Raw genomic sequence first — 24,932 nt, 5'->3', positions numbered from 1 at the left:
ACTCACTCACCGGTATCTGTTATTCTATATATAAACCACCCGAACCCCTCGATTAGATTCCAGTCTGTAACTCACTCCCGGGTATCTGTTATTCTCTATATAAACCACCCGAACCCCTCGATTAGATTCCAGTCTGTAACTCACTCCCGGGTATCGGTTATTCTATATATCAACCACCCGAACCCCTCGATTAGATTCCAGTCTGTCACTCACTCCCGGGTATCTGTTATTCTATATATAAACCACCCGAACCCGTCGATTAGATTCCAGTCTGTAACTCACTCCCGGGTATCAGTTATTCTATATATAAACCACCCAAACCCCTCGATTAGATTCCAGTCTGTAACTCACTCCTGGGGATCTGTTATTCTGTATATAAACCACCCGAACCCCTCGATTAGATTCCAGTCTGTAACTCACTCCCGGGTATCTGTTATTCTATATATAAACCACCCGAACCCCTCGATTAGATTCCAGTCTGTAACTCACTCCCGGGTATCTGTTATTCTATATATAAACCACCCGAACCCCTCGATTAGATTCCAGTCTGTAACTCACTCCCGGGTATCTGTTATTCTATATATAAACCACCCAACCCCTCGATTAGATTCCAGTCTGTAACTCACTCCCGGGTATCTGTTATTCTATATATAAACCACCCAAACCCCTAGATTAGTTTCCAGTCTGTAACTCACTCCCGGGTATCTGTTATTCTATATATAAACCACCCGAACCCCTCGATTAGATTCCAGTCTGTCACTCACTCCCGGGTATCTGTTATTCTATATATAAACCACCCGAACCCCTCGATTAAATTCCAGTCTGGAACTCACTCCCGGGTATCTGTTATTCGATATATAAACCACCCCGAACCCCTCGATTAGATTCCAGTCTGTAACTCACTCCCGGGTATCTGCTATTCTATATATAAACCACCCGCACCCCTCGATTAGATTCCAGTCTGTAACTCACTCCCGGGTATCTGTTATTCTATATATAAACCACCCGAACCCCTCGATTAGATTCCAGTCTGTAACTCACTCCCAGTTATCTGCTATTCTATATATAAACCACCCAAACCCCTCGATTAGATTCCAGTCTGTAACTCACTCCCGGGTATCTGTTATTCTATATATAAACCACCTGACCCCCTCGATTAGATTCCAGTCTGTAACTCTCTCCCGGGTATCTGTTATTCTATATATAAACCACCCAAACACCTCGATTAGATTCCAGTCTGTAACTCACTCCCGGGTATCTGTTATTCTATATATAAACCACCCGAACCCCTCGAATAGATTCCAGTCTGTAACTCACTCCCGGGTATCTGTTATTCTATATATAAACCACCCTGAACCCCGAGATTAGATTCCAGTCTGTAACTCACTCCCGGGTATCTGTTGTTCTATATGTAAACCACCCGAACCCCTCGATTAGATTCCAGTCTGTAACTCACTCCCGGGTATCTGTTATTCTATATATAAACCACCCAAACCCCTCGATTAGATTCCAGTCTGTAACTCACTCCTGGGAATACGTTATTCTATATATAAACCACCCGAACCCCTCGATTAGATTCCAGTCTGTTACTCACTCCCGGGTATCTGTTCTCTATATAAACCACCCGAACCCCTCGATTAGATTCCAGTCTGTAACTCACTCCCGGGTATCTGTTATTCTCTATATAAACCACCCGAACCCCTCGATTAGATTCCAGTCTGTAACTCACTCCCGGGTATCTGTTATTCTATATATAAACCACCCGAACCCCTCGATTAGATTCCAGTCTGTCACTCACTCCCGGGTATCTGTTATTCTATATATAAACCACCTGAACACCTCGATTAGATTCCAGTCTGTAACTCACTCCCGGGTATCTGTTATTCTATGTATAAACAACCCAAACCCCTCGATTAGATTCCAGTCTGTAACTCACTCCCGGGTATCTGTTATTCTATTTATAAACCACCCGAACCCATGGATTAGATTCCAGTCTGTAACTCACCCCCGGGTATCTGTTATCCTCTATATAAACCACCTGAACCCCTCGATTAGATTCCAGTCTGTAACTCACTCCTGGGTATCTGTTATTCTATATATAAACCACCCAAACCCCTCGATTAGATTCCAGTCTGTAACTCACTCCCGGGTATCTGTTATTCTATATATAAACCACCCTGAACTCCTCGATTAGATTCCAGTCTGTAACTCACTCCCGGGTATCTGTTATTCGATAGATAAACCACCTGAACCCCTCGATTAGATTCCAGTCTGTAACTCACTCCCGTTATCTGTTATTCTATATATAAACCGCCCGAACCCCTCGATTAGATTCCAGTCTGTAACTCACTCCCGGGTATCTGTTATTCTCCATATAAACCACCCGAACCCCTCGATTAGATTCCAGTCTGCAACTCACTCCCGGGTATCTGTTATTCTATATATAAACTACCCAAACCCCTCCATTAGATTCCAGTCTGTAACTCACTCCCGGGTATCTGTTATTCTATATATAAACCACCCCGAACCCCTCGATTAGATTCCAGTCTGTAACTCACTCCCGGGTATCTGTTATTCTATATATAAACCACCCCGAACCCCTCGATTAGATTCCAGTCTGTAACTCACTCCCGGGTATCTGTTATTCTATATATAAACCACCCCGAACCCCTCGATTAGATTCCAGTCTGTAACTCACTCCCGGGTATCTGATATTCTATATATAAACCACCTGAACCCCTCGATTAGATTCCAGTCTGTAACTCACTCCCGGGTATCTGTTATTCTATATATAAACAACCCAAACCCCTCGATTAGATTCCAGTCTGTAACTCACTCCCGGGTATCTGTTATTCTATATATAAACCACCCGAACCCCTCGATTAGATTCCAGTCTGTAACTCACTCCCGGGTATCTGTTATTCTATATATAAACCACCCGAACCCCTCGATTAGATTCCAGTCTGTAACTCACTCCCGGGTATCTGATATTCTATATATAAACCACCTGAACCCCTCGATTAGATTCCAGTCTGTAACTCACACCCGGGTATCTGTTATTCTATATATAAACCACCCGAACCCCTCGATTAGATTCCAGTCTGTAACTCACTCCCGGGTATCTGTTATTCTATATATAAACCACCCGAACCCCTCGATTAGATTCCAGTCTGTAACTCACTCCCGGGTATCTGATATTCTATATATAAACCACCTGAACCCCTCGATTAGATTCCAGTCTGTAACTCACTCCCGGGTATCTGTTATTCTGTATATAAACCACCCGAACCCCTCAATTAGATTCCAGTCTGTAACTCACTCCCGGGTATCTGATATTCTGTATATAAACCACCCGAACCCCTCGATTAGATTCCAGTCTGTAACTCACTCCCGGGTATCTGTTATTCTATATATAAACCACCCGAACCCCTCGATTAGATTCCAGTCTGTAACTCACTCCCGGGTATCTGTTATTCTATATATAAACCACCCAAACCCCGCGATTAGATTCCAGTCTGTAACTCACTCCCGGGTATCTGTTATTCTATATATAAACCACCCAAACCCCTCGATTAGATTCCAGTCTGTAACTCACTCCCGGGTATCTGTTATTCTATATATAAACCACCCGAACCCCTCGATTAGATTCCAGTCTGTAACTCACTCCAGGGTATCTGTTATTCTATATATAAACCACCCGAACTCCTCGATTAGATTCCAGTCTGTAACTCACTCCCGGGTATCTGATATTCTATATATAAACCACCCGAACCCCTCGATTAGATTCCAGTCTGTAACTCACTCCCGGGTATCTGTTATTCTATATATAAACCACCCGAACACCTCGATTAGATTCCAGTCTGTAACTCACTCCCGGGTATCTGTTATTCTATATATAAACCACCCGAACCCCTCGATTAGATTCCAGTCTGTAACTCACTCCCGGGTATCTGATATTCTATATATAAACCACCTGAACCCCTCGATTAGATTCCAGTCTGTAACTCACTCCCGGGTATCTGTTATTCTGTATATAAACCACCCGAACCCCTCGATTAGATTCCAGTCTGTAACTCACTCCAGGGTATCTGTTATTCTATATATAAACCACCCGAACCCCTCGATTAGATTCCAGTCTGTAACTCACTCCAGGGTATCTGTTATTCTATATATAAACCACCCGAACCCCTCGATTAGATTCCAGTCTGTAACTCACTCCCGGGTATCTGTTATTCCATATATCAACCACCCGAACCCCTCGATTAGATTCCAGTCTGTAACTCACTCCCGGGTATCTGTTATTCTATATATAAACCACCCGAACCCCTCGATTAGATTCCAGTCTGTAACTAACTCCCGGGTATCTGTTATTCTCTATATAAACCTGAACCCCTCGATTAGATTCCAGTCTGTAACTCACTCCCGGGTATCTGTTATTCTATACATAAACCACCCTGAACCCCTCGATTAGATTCCAGTCTGTAACTCACTCCCGGGTATCTGTTATTCTATATATAAACCACCCGAACCCCTCGATTAGATTCCAGTCTGTAACTCACTCCCGGGTATCTGTTATTCTATATATAAACCACCCGAACCCCTCGATTAGATTCCAGTCTGTAACTAACTCCCGGGTATCTGTTATTCTCTATATAAACCTGAACCCCTCGATTAGATTCCAGTCTGTAACTCACTCCCAGGTATCTGTTATTCTATATATAAACCACCCGAACCCCTCGATTAGATTCCAGTCTGTAACTCACTCCCGGGTATCTGTTATTCTATATATAAACCACCCAAACCCCTCGATTAGATTCCAGTCTGTAACTCACTCCCGGGTATCTGTTATTCTATATATAAACCACCCTGAACCCCTCTATTAGATTCCAGTCTGTAACTCACTCCCGGGTATCTGTTATTCTATATATAAACCACCCAAACCCCTCGATTAGATTCCAGTCTGTAACTCACTCCCGGGTATCTGTTATTCTATATATAAACCACCCTGAACCCCTCGATTAGATTCCAGTCTGTAACTCACTCCCGGCTATCTGTTATTCTATATATAAACCACCCTGAACCCCTCGATTAGATTCCAGTCTGTAACTCACTCCTGGGTATCTGTTATTCTATATATAAACCACCCGAACTCCTCGATTAGATTCCAGTCTGTAACTCACTCCCGGGTATCTGTTATTCTATATATAAACCACCCGAACCCCTCGATTAGATTCCAGTCTGTAACTCACTCCCGGGTATCTGTTATTCCGAATATAAACCACCCTGAACCCCTCGATTAGATTCCAGTCTGTAACTTACCCCGGGTATCTGTTATTCTATATATAAACCACCCGAACCCCTCGATTAGATTCCAGTCTGTAACTCACTCCCGGGTATCAGTTATTCTAAATATAAACCACCCCGAACCCCTCGATTAGATTCCAGTCTGTAACTCACTCCCGGGTATCTGTTATTCTATATATAAACCACCCGAACCCCTCGATTAGATTCCAGTCTGTAACTCACTCCCGGGTATCTGTTATTCTATATATAAACCACCCGAACCCCTCGATTAGATTCCAGTCTGTAACTCACTCCCGGGTATCTGTTATTCTATATATAAACCACCCTGAACCCCTCGATTAGATTCCAGTCTGTAACTCACTCCCGGGTATCTGTTATTCTATATATAATCCACCCGAACCCCTCGATTAGATTCCAGTCTGTAACTCACTCCCGGGTATCTGTTGTTCTGTATATAAACCACCCGAACCCCTCGATTAGATTCCAGTCTGTAACTCACTCCCGGGTATCTGTTATTCTATATATAAACCACCCGAACCCCTCGATTAGATTCCAGTCTGTAACTCACTCCCGGGTATCTGTTATTCTATATATAAACCACCCGAACCCCTCGATTAGATTCCAGTCTGTAACTCACTCCCGGGTATCTGTTATTCTACATATAAACCACCCTGAACCCCTCGATTAGATTCCAGTCTGTCACTCACTCCCGGGTATCTGTTATTCTATATATAAACTACCCAAACCCCTCGATTAGATTCCAGTCTGTAACTCACTCCCGGGTATCTGTTATTCTATATATAAACCACCCGAACCCCTCGATTAGATTCCAGTCTGTAACTCACTCCCGGGTATCTGTTATTCTATATATAAACCACCCGAACCCCTCGATTAGATTCCAGTCTGTAACTCACTCCCGGGTATCTGTTATTCTATATATAAACCACCCGAACCCCTCGATTAGATTCCAGTCTGTAACTCACTCACCGGGATCTGTTATTCTCTATATAAACCACCCAAACCCCTCGATTAGATTCCAGTCTGTAACTCACTCACCGGTATCTGTTATTCTATATATAAACCACCCGAACCCCTCGATTAGATTCCAGTCTGTAACTCACTCCCGGGTATCTGTTATTCTCTATATAAACCACCCGAACCCCTCGATTAGATTCCAGTCTGTAACTCACTCCCGGGTATCTGTTATTCTATATATCAACCACCCGAACCCCTCGATTAGATTCCAGTCTGTCACTCACTCCCGGGTATCTGTTATTCTATATATAAACCACCCGAACCCGTCGATTAGATTCCAGTCTGTAACTCACTCCCGGGTATCAGTTATTCTATATATAAACCACCCAAACCCCTCGATTAGATTCCAGTCTGTAACTCACTCCTGGGGATCTGTTATTCTGTATATAAACCACCCGAACCCCTCGATTAGATTCCAGTCTGTAACTCACTCCCGGGTATCTGTTATTCTATATATAAACCACCCGAACCCCTCGATTAGATTCCAGTCTGTAACTCACTCCCGGGTATCTGTTATTCTATATATAAACCACCCGAACCCCTCGATTAGATTCCAGTCTGTAACTCACTCCCGGGTATCTGTTATTCTATATATAAACCACCCAACCCCTCGATTAGATTCCAGTCTGTAACTCACTCCCGGGTATCTGTTATTCTATATATAAACCACCCAAACCCCTAGATTAGTTTCCAGTCTGTAACTCACTCCCGGGTATCTGTTATTCTATATATAAACCACCCGAACCCCTCGATTAGATTCCAGTCTGTCACTCACTCCCGGGTATCTGTTATTCTATATATAAACCACCCGAACCCCTCGATTAAATTCCAGTCTGGAACTCACTCCCGGGTATCTGTTATTCGATATATAAACCACCCCGAACCCCTCGATTAGATTCCAGTCTGTAACTCACTCCCGGGTATCTGCTATTCTATATATAAACCACCCGCACCCCTCGATTAGATTCCAGTCTGTAACTCACTCCCGGGTATCTGTTATTCTATATATAAACCACCCGAACCCCTCGATTAGATTCCAGTCTGTAACTCACTCCCAGGTATCTGCTATTCTATATATAAACCACCCAAACCCCTCGATTAGATTCCAGTCTGTAACTCACTCCCGGGTATCTGTTATTCTATATATAAACCACCTGACCCCCTCGATTAGATTCCAGTCTGTAACTCACTCCCGGGTATCTGTTATTCTATATATAAACCACCCAAACACCTCGATTAGATTCCAGTCTGTAACTCACTCCCGGGTATCTGTTATTCTATATATAAACCACCCGAACCCCTCGATTAGATTCCAGTCTGTAACTCACTCCCGGGTATCTGTTATTCTATATATAAACCACCCTGAACCCCGAGATTAGATTCCAGTCTGTAACTCACTCCCGGGTATCTGTTGTTCTATATGTAAACCACCCGAACCCCTCGATTAGATTCCAGTCTGTAACTCACTCCCGGGTATCTGTTATTCTATATATAAACCACCCAAACCCCTCGATTAGATTCCAGTCTGTAACTCACTCCTGGGAATACGTTATTCTATATATAAACCACCCGAACCCCTCGATTAGATTCCAGTCTGTTACTCACTCCCGGGTATCTGTTCTCTATATAAACCACCCGAACCCCTCGATTAGATTCCAGTCTGTAACTCACTCCCGGGTATCTGTTATTCTCTATATAAACCACCCGAACCCCTCGATTAGATTCCAGTCTGTAACTCACTCCCGGGTATCTGTTATTCTATATATAAACCACCCGAACCCCTCGATTAGATTCCAGTCTGTCACTCACTCCCGGGTATCTGTTATTCTATATATAAACCACCTGAACACCTCGATTAGATTCCAGTCTGTAACTCACTCCCGGGTATCTGTTATTCTATGTATAAACAACCCAAACCCCTCGATTAGATTCCAGTCTGTAACTCACTCCCGGGTATCTGTTATTCTATTTATAAACCACCCGAACCCATGGATTAGATTCCAGTCTGTAACTCACCCCCGGGTATCTGTTATCCTCTATATAAACCACCTGAACCCCTCGATTAGATTCCAGTCTGTAACTCACTCCTGGGTATCTGTTATTCTATATATAAACCACCCAAACCCCTCGATTAGATTCCAGTCTGTAACTCACTCCCGGGTATCTGTTATTCTATATATAAACCACCCTGAACTCCTCGATTAGATTCCAGTCTGTAACTCACTCCCGGGTATCTGTTATTCGATAGATAAACCACCTGAACCCCTCGATTAGATTCCAGTCTGTAACTCACTCCCGTTATCTGTTATTCTATATATAAACCGCCCGAACCCCTCGATTAGATTCCAGTCTGTAACTCACTCCCGGGTATCTGTTATTCTCCATATAAACCACCCGAACCCCTCGATTAGATTCCAGTCTGCAACTCACTCCCGGGTATCTGTTATTCTATATATAAACTACCCAAACCCCTCCATTAGATTCCAGTCTGTAACTCACTCCCGGGTATCTGTTATTCTATATATAAACCACCCCGAACCCCTCGATTAGATTCCAGTCTGTAACTCACTCCCGGGTATCTGTTATTCTATATATAAACCACCCCGAACCCCTCGATTAGATTCCAGTCTGTAACTCACTCCCGGGTATCTGTTATTCTATATATAAACCACCCCGAACCCCTCGATTAGATTCCAGTCTGTCACTCACTCCCGGGTATCTGTTATTCTATATATAAACCACCTGAACCCCTCTATTCGATTCCAGTCTGTAACTCACTCCCGGGTATCTGTTATTCTATATATAAACCACCCGAACCCCTCGACTAGATTCCAGTCTGTAACTCACTCCCAGGTATCTGTTATTCTATAGATAAACCACCTGAACCCCTCGATTAGATTCCAGTCTGTAACTCACTCCCGTTATCTGTTATTCTATATATAAACCGCCCGAACCCCTCGATTAGATTCCAGTCTGGAACTCACTCCCGGGTATCTGTTATTCTATATATAAACCACCCGAACCCCTCGATTAGATTCCAGTCTGTAACTCACTCCCGGGTATCTGTTATTCTATATATAAACCACCCGAACCCCTCGATTAGATTCCAGTCTGTAACTCACTCCCGGGTATCTGTTATTCTATATATAAACCACCCTGAACTCCTCGATTAGATTCCAGTCTGTAACTCACTCCCGGGTATCTGTTATTCGATAGATAAACCACCTGAACCCCTCGATTAGATTCCAGTCTGTTACTCACTCCCGGGTATCTGTTCTCTATATAAACCACCCGAACCCCTCGATTAGATTCCAGTCTGTAACTCACTCCCGGGTATCTGTTATTCTCTATATAAACCACCCGAACCCCTCGATTAGATTCCAGTCTGGAACTCACTCCCGGGTATCTGTTATTCTATATATAAACCACCCGAACCCCTCGATTAGATTCCAGTCTGTCACTCACTCCCGGGTATCTGTTATTCTATATATAAACCACCTGAACACCTCGATTAGATTCCAGTCTGTAACTCACTCCCGGGTATCTGTTATTCTATGTATAAACAACCCAAACCCCTCGATTAGATTCCAGTCTGTAACTCACTCCCGGGTATCTGTTATATCTATTTATAAACCACCCGAACCCATGGATTAGATTCCAGTCTGTAACTCACCCCCGGGTATCTGTTATCCTCTATATAAACCACCTGAACCCCTCGATTAGATTCCAGTCTGTAACTCACTCCTGGGTATCTGTTATTCTATATATAAACCACCCTGAACTCCTCGATTAGATTCCAGTCTGTAACTCACTCCCGGGTATCTGTTATTCGATAGATAAACCACCTGAACCCCTCGATTAGATTCCAGTCTGTAACTCACTCCCGTTATCTGTTATTCTATATATTAACCGCCCGAACCCCTCGATTAGATTCCAGTCTGTAACTCACTCCCGGGTATCTGTTATTCTCCATATAAACCACCCGAACCCCTCGATTAGATTCCAGTCTGTAACTCACTCCCGGGTATCTGTTATTCTATATATAAACTACCCAAACCCCTCCATTAGATTCCAGTCTGTAACTCACTCCCGGGTATCTGTTATTCTATATATAAACCACCCCGAACCCCTCGATTAGATTCCAGTCTGTAACTCACTCCCGGGTATCTGTTATTCTATATATAAACCACCCCGAACCCCTCGATTAGATTCCAGTCTGTAACTCACTCCCGGGTATCTGTTATTCTATATATAAACCACCCCGAACCCCTCGATTAGATTCCAGTCTGTCACTCACTCCCGGGTATCTGTTATTCTATATATAAACCACCTGAACCCCTCTATTCGATTCCAGTCTGTAACTCACTCCCGGGTATCTGTTATTCTATATATAAACCACCCGAACCCCTCGATTAGATTCCAGTCTGTAACTCACTCCCAGGTATCTGTTATTCTATAGATAAACCACCTGAACCCCTCGATTAGATTCCAGTCTGTAACTCACTCCCGTTATCTGTTATTCTATATATAAACCGCCCGAACCCCTCGATTAGATTCCAGTCTGGAACTCACTCCCGGGTATCTGTTATTCTATATATAAACCACCCGAACCCCTCGATTAGATTCCAGTCTGTAACTCACTCCCGGGTATCTGTTATTCTATATATAAACCACCCGAACCCCTCGATTAGATTCCAGTCTGTAACTCACTCCCGGGTATCTGTTATTCTATATATAAACCACCCGAACCCATGGATTAGATTCCAGTCTGTAACTCACCCCCGGGTATCTGTTATCCTCTATATAAACCACCTGAACCCCTCGATTAGATTCCAGTCTGTAACTCACTCCTGGGTATCTGTTATTCTATATATAAACCACCCTGAACTCCTCGATTAGATTCCAGTCTGTAACTCACTCCCGGGTATCTGTTATTCGATAGATAAACCACCTGAACCCCTCGATTAGATTCCAGTCTGTCACTCACTCCCGTTATCTGTTATTCTATATATAAACCGGCCGAACCCCTCGATTAGATTCCAGTCTGTAACTCACTCCCGGGTATCTGTTATTCTCCATATAAACCACCCGAACCCCTCGATTAGATTCCAGTCTGTAACTCACTCCCGGGTATCTGTTATTCTATATATAAACTACCCAAACCCCTCCATTAGATTCCAGTCTGTAACTCACTCCCGGGTATCTGTTATTCTATATATAAACCACCCCGAACCCCTCGATTAGATTCCAGTCTGTAACTCACTCCCGGGTATCTGTTATTCTATATATAAACCACCCCGAACCCCTCGATTAGATTCCAGTCTGTAACTCACTCCCGGGTATCTGTTATTCTATATATAAACCACCCCGAACCCCTCGATTAGATTCCAGTCTGTCACTCACTCCCGGGTATCTGTTATTCTATATATAAACCACCTGAACCCCTCGATTCGATTCCAGTCTGTAACTCACTCCCGGGTATCTGTTATTCTATATATAAACCACCCGAACCCCTCGATTAGATTCCAGTCTGTAACTCACTCCCAGGTATCTGTTATTCTATAGATAAACCACCTGAACCCCTCGATTAGATTCCAGTCTGTAACTCACTCCCGTTATCTGTTATTCTATATATAAACCGCCCGAACCCCTCGATTAGATTCCAGTCTGGAACTCACTCCCGGGTATCTGTTATTCTATATATAAACCACCCGAACCCCTCGATTAGATTCCAGTCTGTAACTCACTCCCGGGTATCTGTTATTCTATATATAAACCACCCGAACCCCTCGATTAGATTCCAGTCTGTAACTCACCCCCGGGTATCTGTTATCCTCTATATAAACCACCTGAACCCCTCGATTAGATTCCAGTCTGTAACTCACTCCTGGGTATCTGTTATTCTATATATAAACCACCCAAACCCCTCGATTAAATTCCAGTCTGTCACTCACTCCCGGGTATCTGTTATTCGATATATAAACCACCCCGAACCCCTCGATTAGATTCCAGTCTGTAACTCACTCCCGGGTATCTGCTATTCTATATATAAACCACCCGAACCCCTCGATTAGATTCCAGTCTGTCACTCACTTCCGGGTATCTGTTATTCTATATATAAACCACCTGAACCCCTCGATTAGATTCCAGTCTGTAACTCACTCCCGGGTATCTGTTATTCTATATATAAACCACCCCGAACCCCTCGATTAGATTCCAGTCTGTAACTCACTCCCGGGTATCTGTTATTCTATATATAAACCACCCCGAACCCCTCGATTAGATTCCAGTCTGTCACTCACTCCCGGGTATCTGTTATTCTATATATAAACCACCTGAACCCCTCGATTCGATTCCAGTCTGTAACTCACTCCCGGGTATCTGTTATTCTATATATAAACCACCCGAACCCCTCGATTAGATTCCAGTCTGTAACTCACTCCCAGGTATCTGTTATTCTATAGATAAACCACCTGAACCCCTCGATTAGATTCCAGTCTGTAACTCACTCCCGTTATCTGTTATTCTATATATAAACCGCCCGAACCCCTCGATTAGATTCCAGTCTGGAACTCACTCCCGGGTATCTGTTATTCTATATATAAACCACCCGAACCCCTCGATTAGATTCCAGTCTGTAACTCACTCCCGGGTATCTGTTATTCTATATATAAACCACCCGAACCCCTCGATTAGATTCCAGTCTGTAACTCACCCCCGGGTATCTGTTATCCTCTATATAAACCACCTGAACCCCTCGATTCGATTCCAGTCTGTAACTCACTCCTGGGTATCTGTTATTCTATATATAAACCACCCAAACCCCTCGATTAAATTCCAGTCTGTCACTCACTCCCGGGTATCTGTTATTCGATATATAAACCACCCCGAACCCCTCGATTAGATTCCAGTCTGTAACTCACTCCCGGGTATCTGCTATTCTATATATAAACCACCTGAACTCCTCGATTAGATTCCAGTCTGTAACTCACTCCCGGGTATCTGTTATTCTATATATAAACCACCCGAACCCCTCGATTAGATTCCAGTCTGTCACTCACTCCCGGGTATCTGTTATTCTATATATAAACCACCCGAACCCCTCGATTAGATTCCAGTCTGTAACTCACTCCCGGGTATCTGTTATTCTATATATAAACCACCCCGAACCCCTCGATTAGATTCCAGTCTGTAACTCACTCCCGGGTATCTGTTATTCTATATATAAACCAGCTGAACCCCTCGATTAGATTCCAGTCTGTAACTCACTCCCGGGTATCTGTTATTCTATATAGAAACCACCCTGAACCCCTCGATTAGATTCCAGTCTGTAACTCACTCCCGTATATCTGTTATTCTATATATAAACCACCCGAACCCCTCGATTAGATTCCAGTCTGTAACTCACTCCCGGGTATCTGTTATTCTATATATAAACCACCTGAACCCCTCGATTAGATTCCAGTCTGTAACTCACTCCCGGGTATCTGTTATTCTATATATAAACCACCTGAACTCCTCGATTAGATTCCAGTCTGTAACTCACTCCCGGGTATCTGTTATTCTATATATAAACCACCCAAACCCCTCGATTAAATTCCAGTCTGTAACTCACTCCCGTATATCTGTTATTCTATATATAAACCAGCTGAACCCCACGATTAGATTCCAGTCTGTAACTCACTCCCGGGTATCTGCTATTCTATATATAAACCATCCGCACCCCTCAATTCGATTCCAGTCTGTAACTCACTCCCGGGTATCTGTTATTCTATATATAAACCACCGAAACCCCTCGATTAAATTCCAGTCTGTAACTCTCTCCGGGTATCTGTTATTCTATATATAAACCACCCGAACCCCTCGATTAGATTCCAGTCTGTAACTCACTCCCAGGTATTGTTATTCTATATATAACCACCCGAACCCCTCGATTATATTCCAGCCTGTAACTCACTCCCGGGTATCTGTTGTTCTATATATAAACCACCTGAACCCCTCGATTAGATTCCAGTCTGTAACTCACTCCAGGGTATCTGTTATTCTATATATAAACCACCCGAACCCCTCGATTAGATTCCAGTCTGTCACTCACTCCCGGGTATCTGTTATTCTATATATAAACCACCTGAACCCCTCGATTAGATTCCAGTCTGTAACTCACTCCCAGGTATTGTTATTCTATATATAACCACCCGAACCCCTCGATTAGATTCCAGTCTGTAACTCACTCCCGGGTATCTGCTATTCTATATATAAACCACCTGAACTCCTCGATTAGATTCCAGTCTGTAACTCACTCCCGGGTATCTGTTATTCTATATATAAACCACCCGAACCCCTCTATTAGATTCCAGTCTGTCACTCACTCCCGGGTATCTGTTATTCTATATATAAACCACCTGAACCCCTCGATTAGATTCCAGTCTGTAACTCACTCCCGGGTATCTGTTATTCTATATATAAACCACCCCGAACCCCTCGATTAGATTCCAGTCTGTAACTCACTCCCGGGTATCTGTTATTCTATATATAAACCACCTGAACCCCTCGATTAGATTCCAGTCTGTAACTCACTCCCGGGTATCTGTTATTCTCTATATAAACCACCCAAACCCCTCGATTAGATTCCAGTCTGTAACTCACTCCCGTATATCTGTTATTCTATATATAAACCACCCGAACCCCTCGATTAGATTCCAGTCTGTAACTCACTCCCGGGTATCTGTTATTCTATATATAAACCACCTGAACCCCTCGATTAGATTCCAGTCTGTAACTCACTCCCGGGTATCTGTTATTCTATATATAAACCACCCAAACCCCTCGATTAGATTCCAGTCTGTAACTCACTACTGGGTATCTGTTATTCTATATATAAACCACCCAAACCCCTCGATTAAATTCCAGTCTGTAACTCACTCCCGTATATCTGTTATTCTATATATAAACCAGCTGAACCCCTCGATTAGATTCCAGTCTGTAACTCACTCCTGGGTATATGCTATTCTATATATAAACCATCCGCACCCCTCAATTCGATTCCAGTCTGTAACTCACTCCCGGGTATCTGTTATTCTATATATAAACCACCGAAACCCCTCGATTAAATTCCAGTCTGTAACTCACTCCCGTATATCTGTTATTCTATATATAAACCACCTGAACCCCTCGATTAGATTCCAGTCTGTCACTCTCTCCGGGTATCTGTTATTCTATATATAAACCACCCGAACCCCTCGATTAGATTCCAGTCTGTAACTCACTCCCAGGTATTGTTATTCTATATATAACCACCCGAACCCCTCGATTAGATTCCAGTCTGTAACTCACTCCCGGGTATCTGTTGTTCTATATATAAACCACCTGAACCCCTCGATTAGATTCCAGTCTGTAACTCACTCCCGGGTGTCTGTTATTCTATATATAAACCACCCGAACCCCTCGATTAGATTCCAGTCTGTCACTCACTCCCGGGTATCTGTTATTCTATATATAAACCACCTGAACCCCTCGATTAGATTCCAGTCTGTAACTCACTCCCAGGTATTGTTATTCTATATATAACCACCCGAACCCCTCGATTAGATTCCAGTCTGTAACTCACTCCTGGGTATCTGTTGTTCTATATATAAACCATCTGAACCCCTCGATTAGATTCCAGTCTGTAACTCACTCCCGGGTATCTGTTATTCTATATATAAACCACCCGAACCCCTCGATTAGATTCCAGTCTGTAACTCACTCCCGGATATCTGTTATTCTATTTATAAACCACCCGAACCCCTCGATTAGATTCCAGTCTGTAACTCACTCCCAGGTATCTGCTATTCTGTATATAAACCACCCAAACCCCTCGATTAGATTCCAGTCTGTAACTCACTCCCGGGTATCTGTTATTCTATATATAAACCACCCGAACCCCTCGATTAGATTCCAGTCTGTAACTAACTACCGGGTATCTGTTATTCTGTATATCAACCACCCCGAACCCCTAGATTAGATTCCAGTCTGTAACTCACTCCCGGGTATCTGTTATTCTATATATAAACCACCCAAACCCCTCGATTAGATTCCAGTCTGTAACTCACTCCCGGGTATCTGTTATTCTATATATAAACTACCCAAACCCCTCCATTAGATTCCAGTCTGTAACTCACTCCCGGGTATCTGTTATTCTATATATAAACCACCCGAACCCCTCGATTAGATTCCAGTCTGTAACTCACTCCCGGGTATCTGTTATTCTATATATAAACCACCTGAACCCCTCGATTAGATTCCAGTCTGTAACTCACTCCCGGGTATCTGTTATTCTATATATCAACCACCCAAACCCCTCGATTAGATTCCAGTCTGTAACTCACTCCCGGGTATCTGTTATTCTATATATAAACCACCCGAACCACTCGATTAGATTCCAGTCTGTAACTCACTCCCGGGTCTCTGTTATTCTACATATAAACCACCCGAACCCCTCGATTAGATTCCAGTCTGTAACTCACTCCCGGGTGTCTGTTATTCTATATATAAACCACCCGAACCCCTCGATTAGATTCCAGTCTGTAACTCACACCCGGGTATCTGTTATTCTATATATAAACCACCCAAATCCCTCGATTAGATTCCAGTCTGTAACTCACTCCTGGGTATCTGTTGTTCTATATATAAACCACCCAAACCCCTCGATTAGATTCCAGTCTGTAACTCACTCCCGGGTATCTGTTATTCTATATATAAACCACCTGAACCCCTCGATTAGATTCCAGTCTGTAACTCACTCCCGGGTATCTGTTATTCTATATATAAACCACCCGAACCCCTCGATTAGATTCCAGTCTGTAACTCACTCCTGGGTATCTGTTATTCTATATATAAACCACCCAAACCCCTCGATTAGATTCCAGTCTGTTACTCACTCCCGGGTATCTGTTATTCTATATATAAACCACCCGAACTCCTCGATTAGATTCCAGTCTGTAACTCACTCCCGGGTATCTGTTATTCTATATATAAACCACCTGAACCCCTCGATTAGATTCCAGTCTGTAACCCACTCCCGGGTATCTGTTATTCTATATATAAACTACCCAAACCCCTCGATTAGATTCCAGTCTGTAACTCACTCCGGGGTATCTGTTATTCGATGTATAAACCCCCCGAACCCTTCAATTCGATTCCAGTCTGTAACTCACTCCCGGGTATCTGTTATTCTATATATAAACCACCCGAACCCCTCGAATCGATTCCAGTCTGTAACTCACTCCCGGGTATCTGTTATTCTATATATAAACCACCTGAACTCCTCGATTAGATTCCAGTCTGTAACTCACTCCCGGGTATCTGTTATTCTATATATAAACCACCCGAAACCCTCGATTAGATTCCAGTCTGTAACTCACTCCCAGGTATCTGTTATTCTATATATAAACCACCCTGAACCCCTCGATTAGATTCCAGTCTGTAACTCACTCCCGGGTATCTGTTATTCTATATATAAACCACCCAAACCCCTCGATTATATTCCAGTCTGGAACTCACTCCCGGGTATCTGTTATTCTATATATAACCACCTGAACCCCTCGATTAGATTCCAGTCTGTAACTCACTCCCGGGTATCTGTTATTCTATATATAAACCACCCAAACCCCTCGATTAGATTCCAGTCTGTAACTCACTCCCGGGTATCTGTTATTCTATATATAAACCACCTGAACCCCTCGATTAGATTCCAGTCTGTAACTCACTCCTGGGTATCTGTTATTCTATATATAAACCACCCAAACCCCTCGATTAGATTCCAGCCTGTAACTCACTCCCGGGTATCTGTTATTCTATATATAAATCACCTGAACCCCTCGATTAGATTCCAGTCTGTAACTCACACCCAGGTATCTGTTATTCTATATATAAACCACCTGAACCCCTCGATTAGATTCCAGTCTGTAACTCACTCCCAGGTATCTGTTATTCTATATATAAACCACCCCGAACCCCTCGATTAGATTCCAGTCTGTAACTCACTCCCGGGTATCTGTTATTCTATATATAAACCACCTGAACCCCTCGATTAGATTCCAGTCTGTAACTCACTCCCGGGTATCTGTTATTCTATATATAAACCACCCTGAACTCCTCGATTAGATTCCAGTCTGTAACTCACTCCCGGGTATCTGTTATTCTATATATAAACCACCTGAACCCCTCGATTAGATTCCAGTCTGTAACTCACTCCCAGGTATCTGTTATTCTATATATAAATCACCTGAACCCCTCGATTAGATTCCAGTCTGTCACTCACACCCAGGTATCTGTTATTCTATATATAAACCACCCTGAACTCCTCGATTAGATTCCAGTCTGTAACTCACTCCCGGGTATCTGTTATTCTATATATAAACCACCCAAACCCCTCGATTCGATTCCAGTCTGTAACTCACTCCCGGGTATCTGTTATTCTATATATAAACCACCCAAACCCCTCGATTAGATTCCAGTCTGTAACTCACTCCCGGGTATCTGTTATTCTGTATATAAACCACCCGAACCCCTCGATTAGATTCCAGTCTGTAACTCACTCCCGGGTATCTGTTATTCTATATATAAACCACCCAAACCCCTCGATTAGATTCCAGTCTGTAACTCACTCCCGGGAATGCGTTGTTCTATGTATCAACTACACAAATCCTTCGCTATCCCGTTGACTCCTCAGGTTGCCCTCGGTGACTGTAACAAGTTGCTCGCCGCAGACTACGAGGCAGATAAGCTACCCCCGGGGAAGAACAGTACCATGGGCCTGGGCAGGATAGGCCCCAAACCAGGCAGCCACACCCAGCTGTAAGTATCCCCCCCCCCCCAGCCCGGACCGCCGTACCATCCAGCGAGGCACGTCTGCCTCCCCTGGGCAGCACGGTGGCACAGTGGTTAGCACTGCTGCCTCACAGCGCCAGGGACCTGGGTTCAGTTCCTGCCTTTGGTCACTCTCTGAGTGGAGTCTGCACATTCTCCCTGTGTCTGTGTGGTTTTCCTCCGCGTTCTCCGGTTTCCTCCCACAGTCCAAAAGATGTGTAGGTTAGGTGGATTGGCCGTGCTAAATTGTCCCTTAGTGTCCAAAGATGTGCAGGTTAGGTGGATTGGCCGTGCTAAATTGCCCCTTAGTGTCCAAAGATGTGCAGGTTAGGTGGATTGGCCGTGCTAAATTGCCCCTTAGTGTCCAAAGATGTGCAGGTTCGGTGGATTGGACATGCTAAATTGCCCCTTAGTGTCCAAAGATGTGCAGGTTAGGTGGATTGGCCATGCTAAATTGTCCCTTAGTGTCCAAAGATGTGCAGGTTCGGTTGGATTGGTCATGCTAAATTGTTCCTTAGCATCAGGGGGATTACCAGTTTAATGTGTGAGGTTACGGGAATAGGGCCTGAGTGGGATTGTGGTCGATGCAGACTCGATGGGCCGAGTGGCCCCTTCTGCACTGCCAGGATTCTATGAATTCGGGCGAGTATCGGTTGTTTCATTCCAGGTATGATTGAAGTGACTCACTGGGGAGCTTTTACCAAACTAAAGTTTCTTTAAGAACACAATTAAAATATAATAAGAATTTGCATAAATTTGACCAGTTATGAGAATCAACCACGCTGTAGTGTAAGCCTTAACAGCTAGCTGTCTCTGTTGTTCCAAGTCGAACAACACTCACAAACGCCCCACCCCTTTCTGGACTTGGCACAGGAAGCAAGTGCGCTCGTGTGATGCTGGACTTTGCAGCTTTGTAACTCCCGCTGTGAATTGACGGTCCTTTGAATGTTGGATCGCACCTTCCCAGACCCGGAACTTTCAGCACGACAGAGAGGGAGAAACGGAAACAGAAACACACTGCCTTCTCCCACTTGCTTCTGACTAAAACAAAGCTTAAAAACTTGGACTTCTCTGTGAGGGGAAAAAAAAAATCAATTATGCTCCACCCGGCAATTCCCGACGGAGCATAACACTCCGAGGACACAGCATTAGACCACATTAAAAATACAATTGGTATCCATTATATTGCTACAGTAACAATTGGGGGACACCGGTTTCAGACATCATGGCGCCGACGAAATACCTCGGAGCCGCTTCAAAACCCGGCAGAGGAACATGATTAAAATATGTTTCTTCAAGGCTGACCTCTGAGTCAGATGGTGGTGGGTTCGAGGCCCCCTCTCGCCACCCCCACACCTCCAAGAGCCTCGAGAGCAAACTCTCGACTTGGCGCCACCGACATCCCGGGTGAAACTTCAATGCTGTCGTGCAGACTCCCAACAAAAAAACACATTCCCCGTGGGCACCAATCTGTCGGGTCATTTGGCCCGTCAACCCCCCCCCCCCCCCCCCACTACAAGGTGACAGTGGTATTGTCACTGGACTCGTCGTCCAACAAGCCCAGGCTTTGGAAGGACAAACCAAAGAAGAACGTACAGGGTAAATGGTAGGACTCTGAAGAGTGCAGTTGAACAGAGGGATCTGGGAATACAGGTACAGAATTCCCTAAAAGTGACGTCACAGGTGGATAGGGTCGTCAAGAGTGCCTTTGGTACATTGGCCTTTATAAATCGGAGTATCGAGTATAAAAGTTGGAGTGTTATGGTAAGGTTATATCATAAGAAGTTTAACAACACCAGGTTAAAGTCCAACAGGTTTATTTGGTAGCAAAAGCCACACAAGCTTTCGGAGCTGCAAGCCCCTTCTTCAGGTGAGTGGGAATTCTGTTCACAAACAGAGCATATCAAGACACAGACTCAATTTACATGAATAATGGTTGGAATGCGAATACTTACAGCTAATCAAGTCTTTAAGAAACAAAACAATGTGAGTGGAGAGGGCATCAAGACAGGCTAAAAAGATGTGTATTGTCTCCAGACAAGACAGCCAGTGAAACTCTGCAGGTCCAGGCAAGCTGTGGAGGTTACAAATAGTGGGCCATGAACCCAATATCTCGGTTGAGGCCGTCCTCATGTGTGCGGAACTTGGCTATCAGTTTCTGCTCAGCGACTCTGCGCCGTCGTGTGTCGCGAAGGCCGCCTTGGAGAACGCTTCCCTGAAGATCAGAGGCTGAATGCCCATGACTGCTGAAGTGCTCCCCAACAGGAAGAGAACAGTCTTGCCTGGTGATTGTCGAGCGGTGTTCATTCATCCGTTGTCGCAGCGTCTGCATAGTTTCCCCAATGTACCATGCCTCGGGACATCCTTTCTTGCAGCGTATCAGGTAGACAACTTATCGGACTACACACTTCAACCAGATGAAATCGAAGTTCTCAGCCGAGGGCTTAATTTTTGCCCCACCACCAAAATAGACCCCATCAGTCTCGCAGCAGACACAGAGGAATTCATCAGGCGAATGAGGCTGAGGGAGTTCTTCCACAAACCCCAAGAGGCCAACGACGAACACAATGGGACAACCAATGAACCGGAACAGCCGACAGAGAGATCCGCAGTGCATCCGAAGAGGAAAGAGTCGAATTGGACTCCTCCGGAAGGCCGCTGCCCTCGACTTGACATGTATGCCCAAGCCATCAGGAGGTGCGTCAACACCAAATTCATCAGCCGCACTCACAAGACAGCTCCGAACATCACCCAAGCACAACGCAACGCCATCCACGCTCTCAAGGCCAACCGCAACATTGTCATCAAACCAGCAGACAAAGGAGGGGCCATCGTCATACTGAACAGAACGGATTACTGCAAAGAAGTGTACCGACAACTGAACAACGAGGAACACCTACAGACAGTTACCCACAGATCCGACCAAAGAACACACCCGTCAACTCAACACTCTGATCAAGACCTTTGATCCGGACCTTCAGAACACCCTCCGTGCTCTCATCCCACGTACTCCCCGCGTTGGAGATCTCTACTGCCTCCCGAAGATACACAAGGCAAACACACCCGGCCGTCCCATCATATCGGGCAATGGGACCCTGTGCGAGAACCTCTCCGGCTATGTCGAGGGCATCCTGAAACCCATTGTGCAAAGAACCCCCAGCTTTTGTCGCGACACGACGGACTTCCTACAGAAACTCGGCACACATGGAGCAGTTGAACCAGGAGCGCTCCTCGTCACAATGGATGTCTCGGCACTCTACACCAGCATCCCCCATGACGATGGCATTGCTGCAACGGCCTCAGTGCTCAGCGCCAACAACTGCCAGTTTCCAGATGCAATTTTACATCTCATCCGCTTCATCCTGGACCACAATATCTTCACCTTCAACAACCAGTTCTTCATCCAGACACACGGAACAGCCATGGGGACCAAATTCGCACCTCAATATGCCAACAACTTCATGCACAGGTTCGAACAAGACTTCTTCACCGCACGGGACCTTCAACCGATGCTATACACTAGATACATCGATGACATTTTCTTCCTTTGGACTCATGGTGAACAATCACTGAAACAACTCTATGATGACATCAACAAGTTCCATCCCACCATCAGACTCACCATGGACTACTCTCCGGAATCGGTTGCATTCTTGGACACACGTATCTCCATTAAGGACGGTCACCTCAGCACCTCACTGTACCGCAAGCCCATGGATAACCTCATGATGCTCCACTTCTCCAGCTTCCACCCTAAACACGTTAAAGAAGCCATCCCCTACGGACAAGCCCTCCGAATACACAGGATCTGCTCAGATGAGGAGGATCGCAACAGACACCTCCAGACGCTGAAAGATGCCCTCATAAGGACAGGATATGGCGCTCGACTCATAGATCAACAGTTCCAACGCGCCACAGCGAAAAACCGCACCGACCTCCTCAGAAGACAAACACGGGACACGGCGGACAGAGTACCCTTCGTTGTCCAGTACTTCCCCGGAGCGAAGAAGCTACGGCATCTCCTCCGGAGCCTTCAACATGTCATTGATGAAGACGAACATCTCGCCAAGGCCATCCCCACACCCCCACTTCTTGCCTTCAAACAACCGCACAACCTCAAACAGACCATTGTCCGCAGCAAACTACCCAGCCTTCAGGAGAACAGTGACCACGACACCACACAACCCTGCCACAGCAACCTCTGCAAGACGTGCCGGATCATCAACACAGATGCCATCATCTCACGTGAGAACACCATCGACCAGGTACACGGTACATACTCTTGCAACTCGGCCAACGTTGTCTACCTGATACGCTGCAAGAAAGGATGTCCCGAGGCATGGTACATTGGGGAAACCATGCAGACGCTGCGACAACGGATGAATGAACACCGCTCGACAATCACCAGGCAAGACTGTTCTCTTCCTGTTGGGGAGCACTTCAGCAGTCACGGGCATTCGGCCTCTGATATTCAGGTAAGCGTTCTCCAAGGCGGCCTTCGCGACACACGACGGCGCAGAGTCGCTTAGCAGAAACTGATAGCCAAGTTCCGCAGACACGAGGACGGCCTCAACCGGGATATTGGGTTCATGTCACACTATCTGTAACCCCCACAGAGTTTCACTGGCTGTCTTGTCTGGAGACAATACACATCTTTTTAGCCTGTCTTGATGCTCTCTCCACTCACATTGTTTTGTTTCTTAAAGACTTGATTAGTTGTAAGTATTTGCATTCCAACCATTATTCATGTAAATTGAGTTTGTGTCTTTATATGCTGTTTGTGAACAGAATTCCCACTCACCTGAAGAAGGGGCTTAGAGCTCCGAAAGCTTGTGTGGCTTTTGCTACCAAATAAACCTGTTGGACTTTAACCTGGTGTTGTTAAACTTCTTACTGTGTTTACCCCAGTCCAACGCCGGCATCTCCACATCAAGGTTATATAAGGCATTGGTGAGGCCGAATTTGGAGTATTGTGTACAGTTTTGGTCACCTAGTTACAGGAAGGATGTAAATAAGGTTGAAAGAGTGCAGAGAAGGTTCATAAGAACATAAGAACATAAGAAATAGGAGCAGGAGTAGGCCATCTAGCCCCTCGAGCCTGCCCCGCCATTCAATAAGATCATGGCTGATCTGACGTGGATCAGTTCCACTTACCCGCCTGATCCCCATAACCCTTAATTCCCTTACCGATCAGGAATCCATCCATCCGCGCTTTAAACATATTCAGCGAGGTAGCCTCCACCACCTCAGTGGGCAGAGAATTCCAGAGATTCACCACCCTCTGGGAGAAGAAGTTCCTCCTCAACTCTGTCTTAAACCGACCCCCCTTTATTTTGAGGCTGTGTCCTCTAGTTTTAACTTCCTTACTAAGTGGAAAGAATCTCTCCGCCTCCACCCTATCCAGCCCCCGCATTATCTTATAAGTCTCCATAAGATCCCCCCTCATCCTTCTAAACTCCAACGAGTACAAACCCAATCTCCTCAGCCTCTCCTCATAATCCAAACCCCTCATCTCCGGTATCAACCTGGTGAACCTTCTCTGCACTCCCTCCAATGCCAATATATCCTTCCTCATATAAGGGGACCAATACTGCACACAGTATTCCAGCTGCGGCCTCACCAATGCCCTGTACAGGTGCATCAAGACATCCCTGCTTTTATATTCTATCCCCTTCGCAATATAGGCCAACATCCCATTTGCCTTCTTGATCACCTGTTGTACCTGCAGAATGGGCTTTTGCGTC

The 24,932-nt window shown here is 44.8% G+C and overlaps 1 protein-coding gene across 1 annotated transcript in view; it reads left to right on the top strand.

The window, feature by feature from the left end:
* The window catches only part of LOC144489428 (poly [ADP-ribose] polymerase 2-like), a gene marked incomplete at both ends in the record, with an annotated part of 55,147 nt that extends 35,971 nt beyond the window's left edge, over positions 1–19,176 (top strand). The window contains one exon of the mRNA XM_078207272.1: positions 19,052–19,176. Within this exon, the coding sequence (XP_078063398.1) occupies positions 19,052–19,176 (125 nt within the window). The remainder of the gene's footprint in view (positions 1–19,051) is intronic.
* Positions 19,177–24,932: the final 5,756 nt, after the last annotated feature.

Source organism: Mustelus asterias, unplaced genomic scaffold (genome assembly GCF_964213995.1).
Source record: "Mustelus asterias unplaced genomic scaffold, sMusAst1.hap1.1 HAP1_SCAFFOLD_2176, whole genome shotgun sequence".
Classification (NCBI taxonomy): domain Eukaryota; kingdom Metazoa; phylum Chordata; class Chondrichthyes; order Carcharhiniformes; family Triakidae; genus Mustelus; species Mustelus asterias.
Note: the sequence above shows the minus strand (reverse complement) of the source record. Positions and strands in the feature narration are given on the sequence as shown.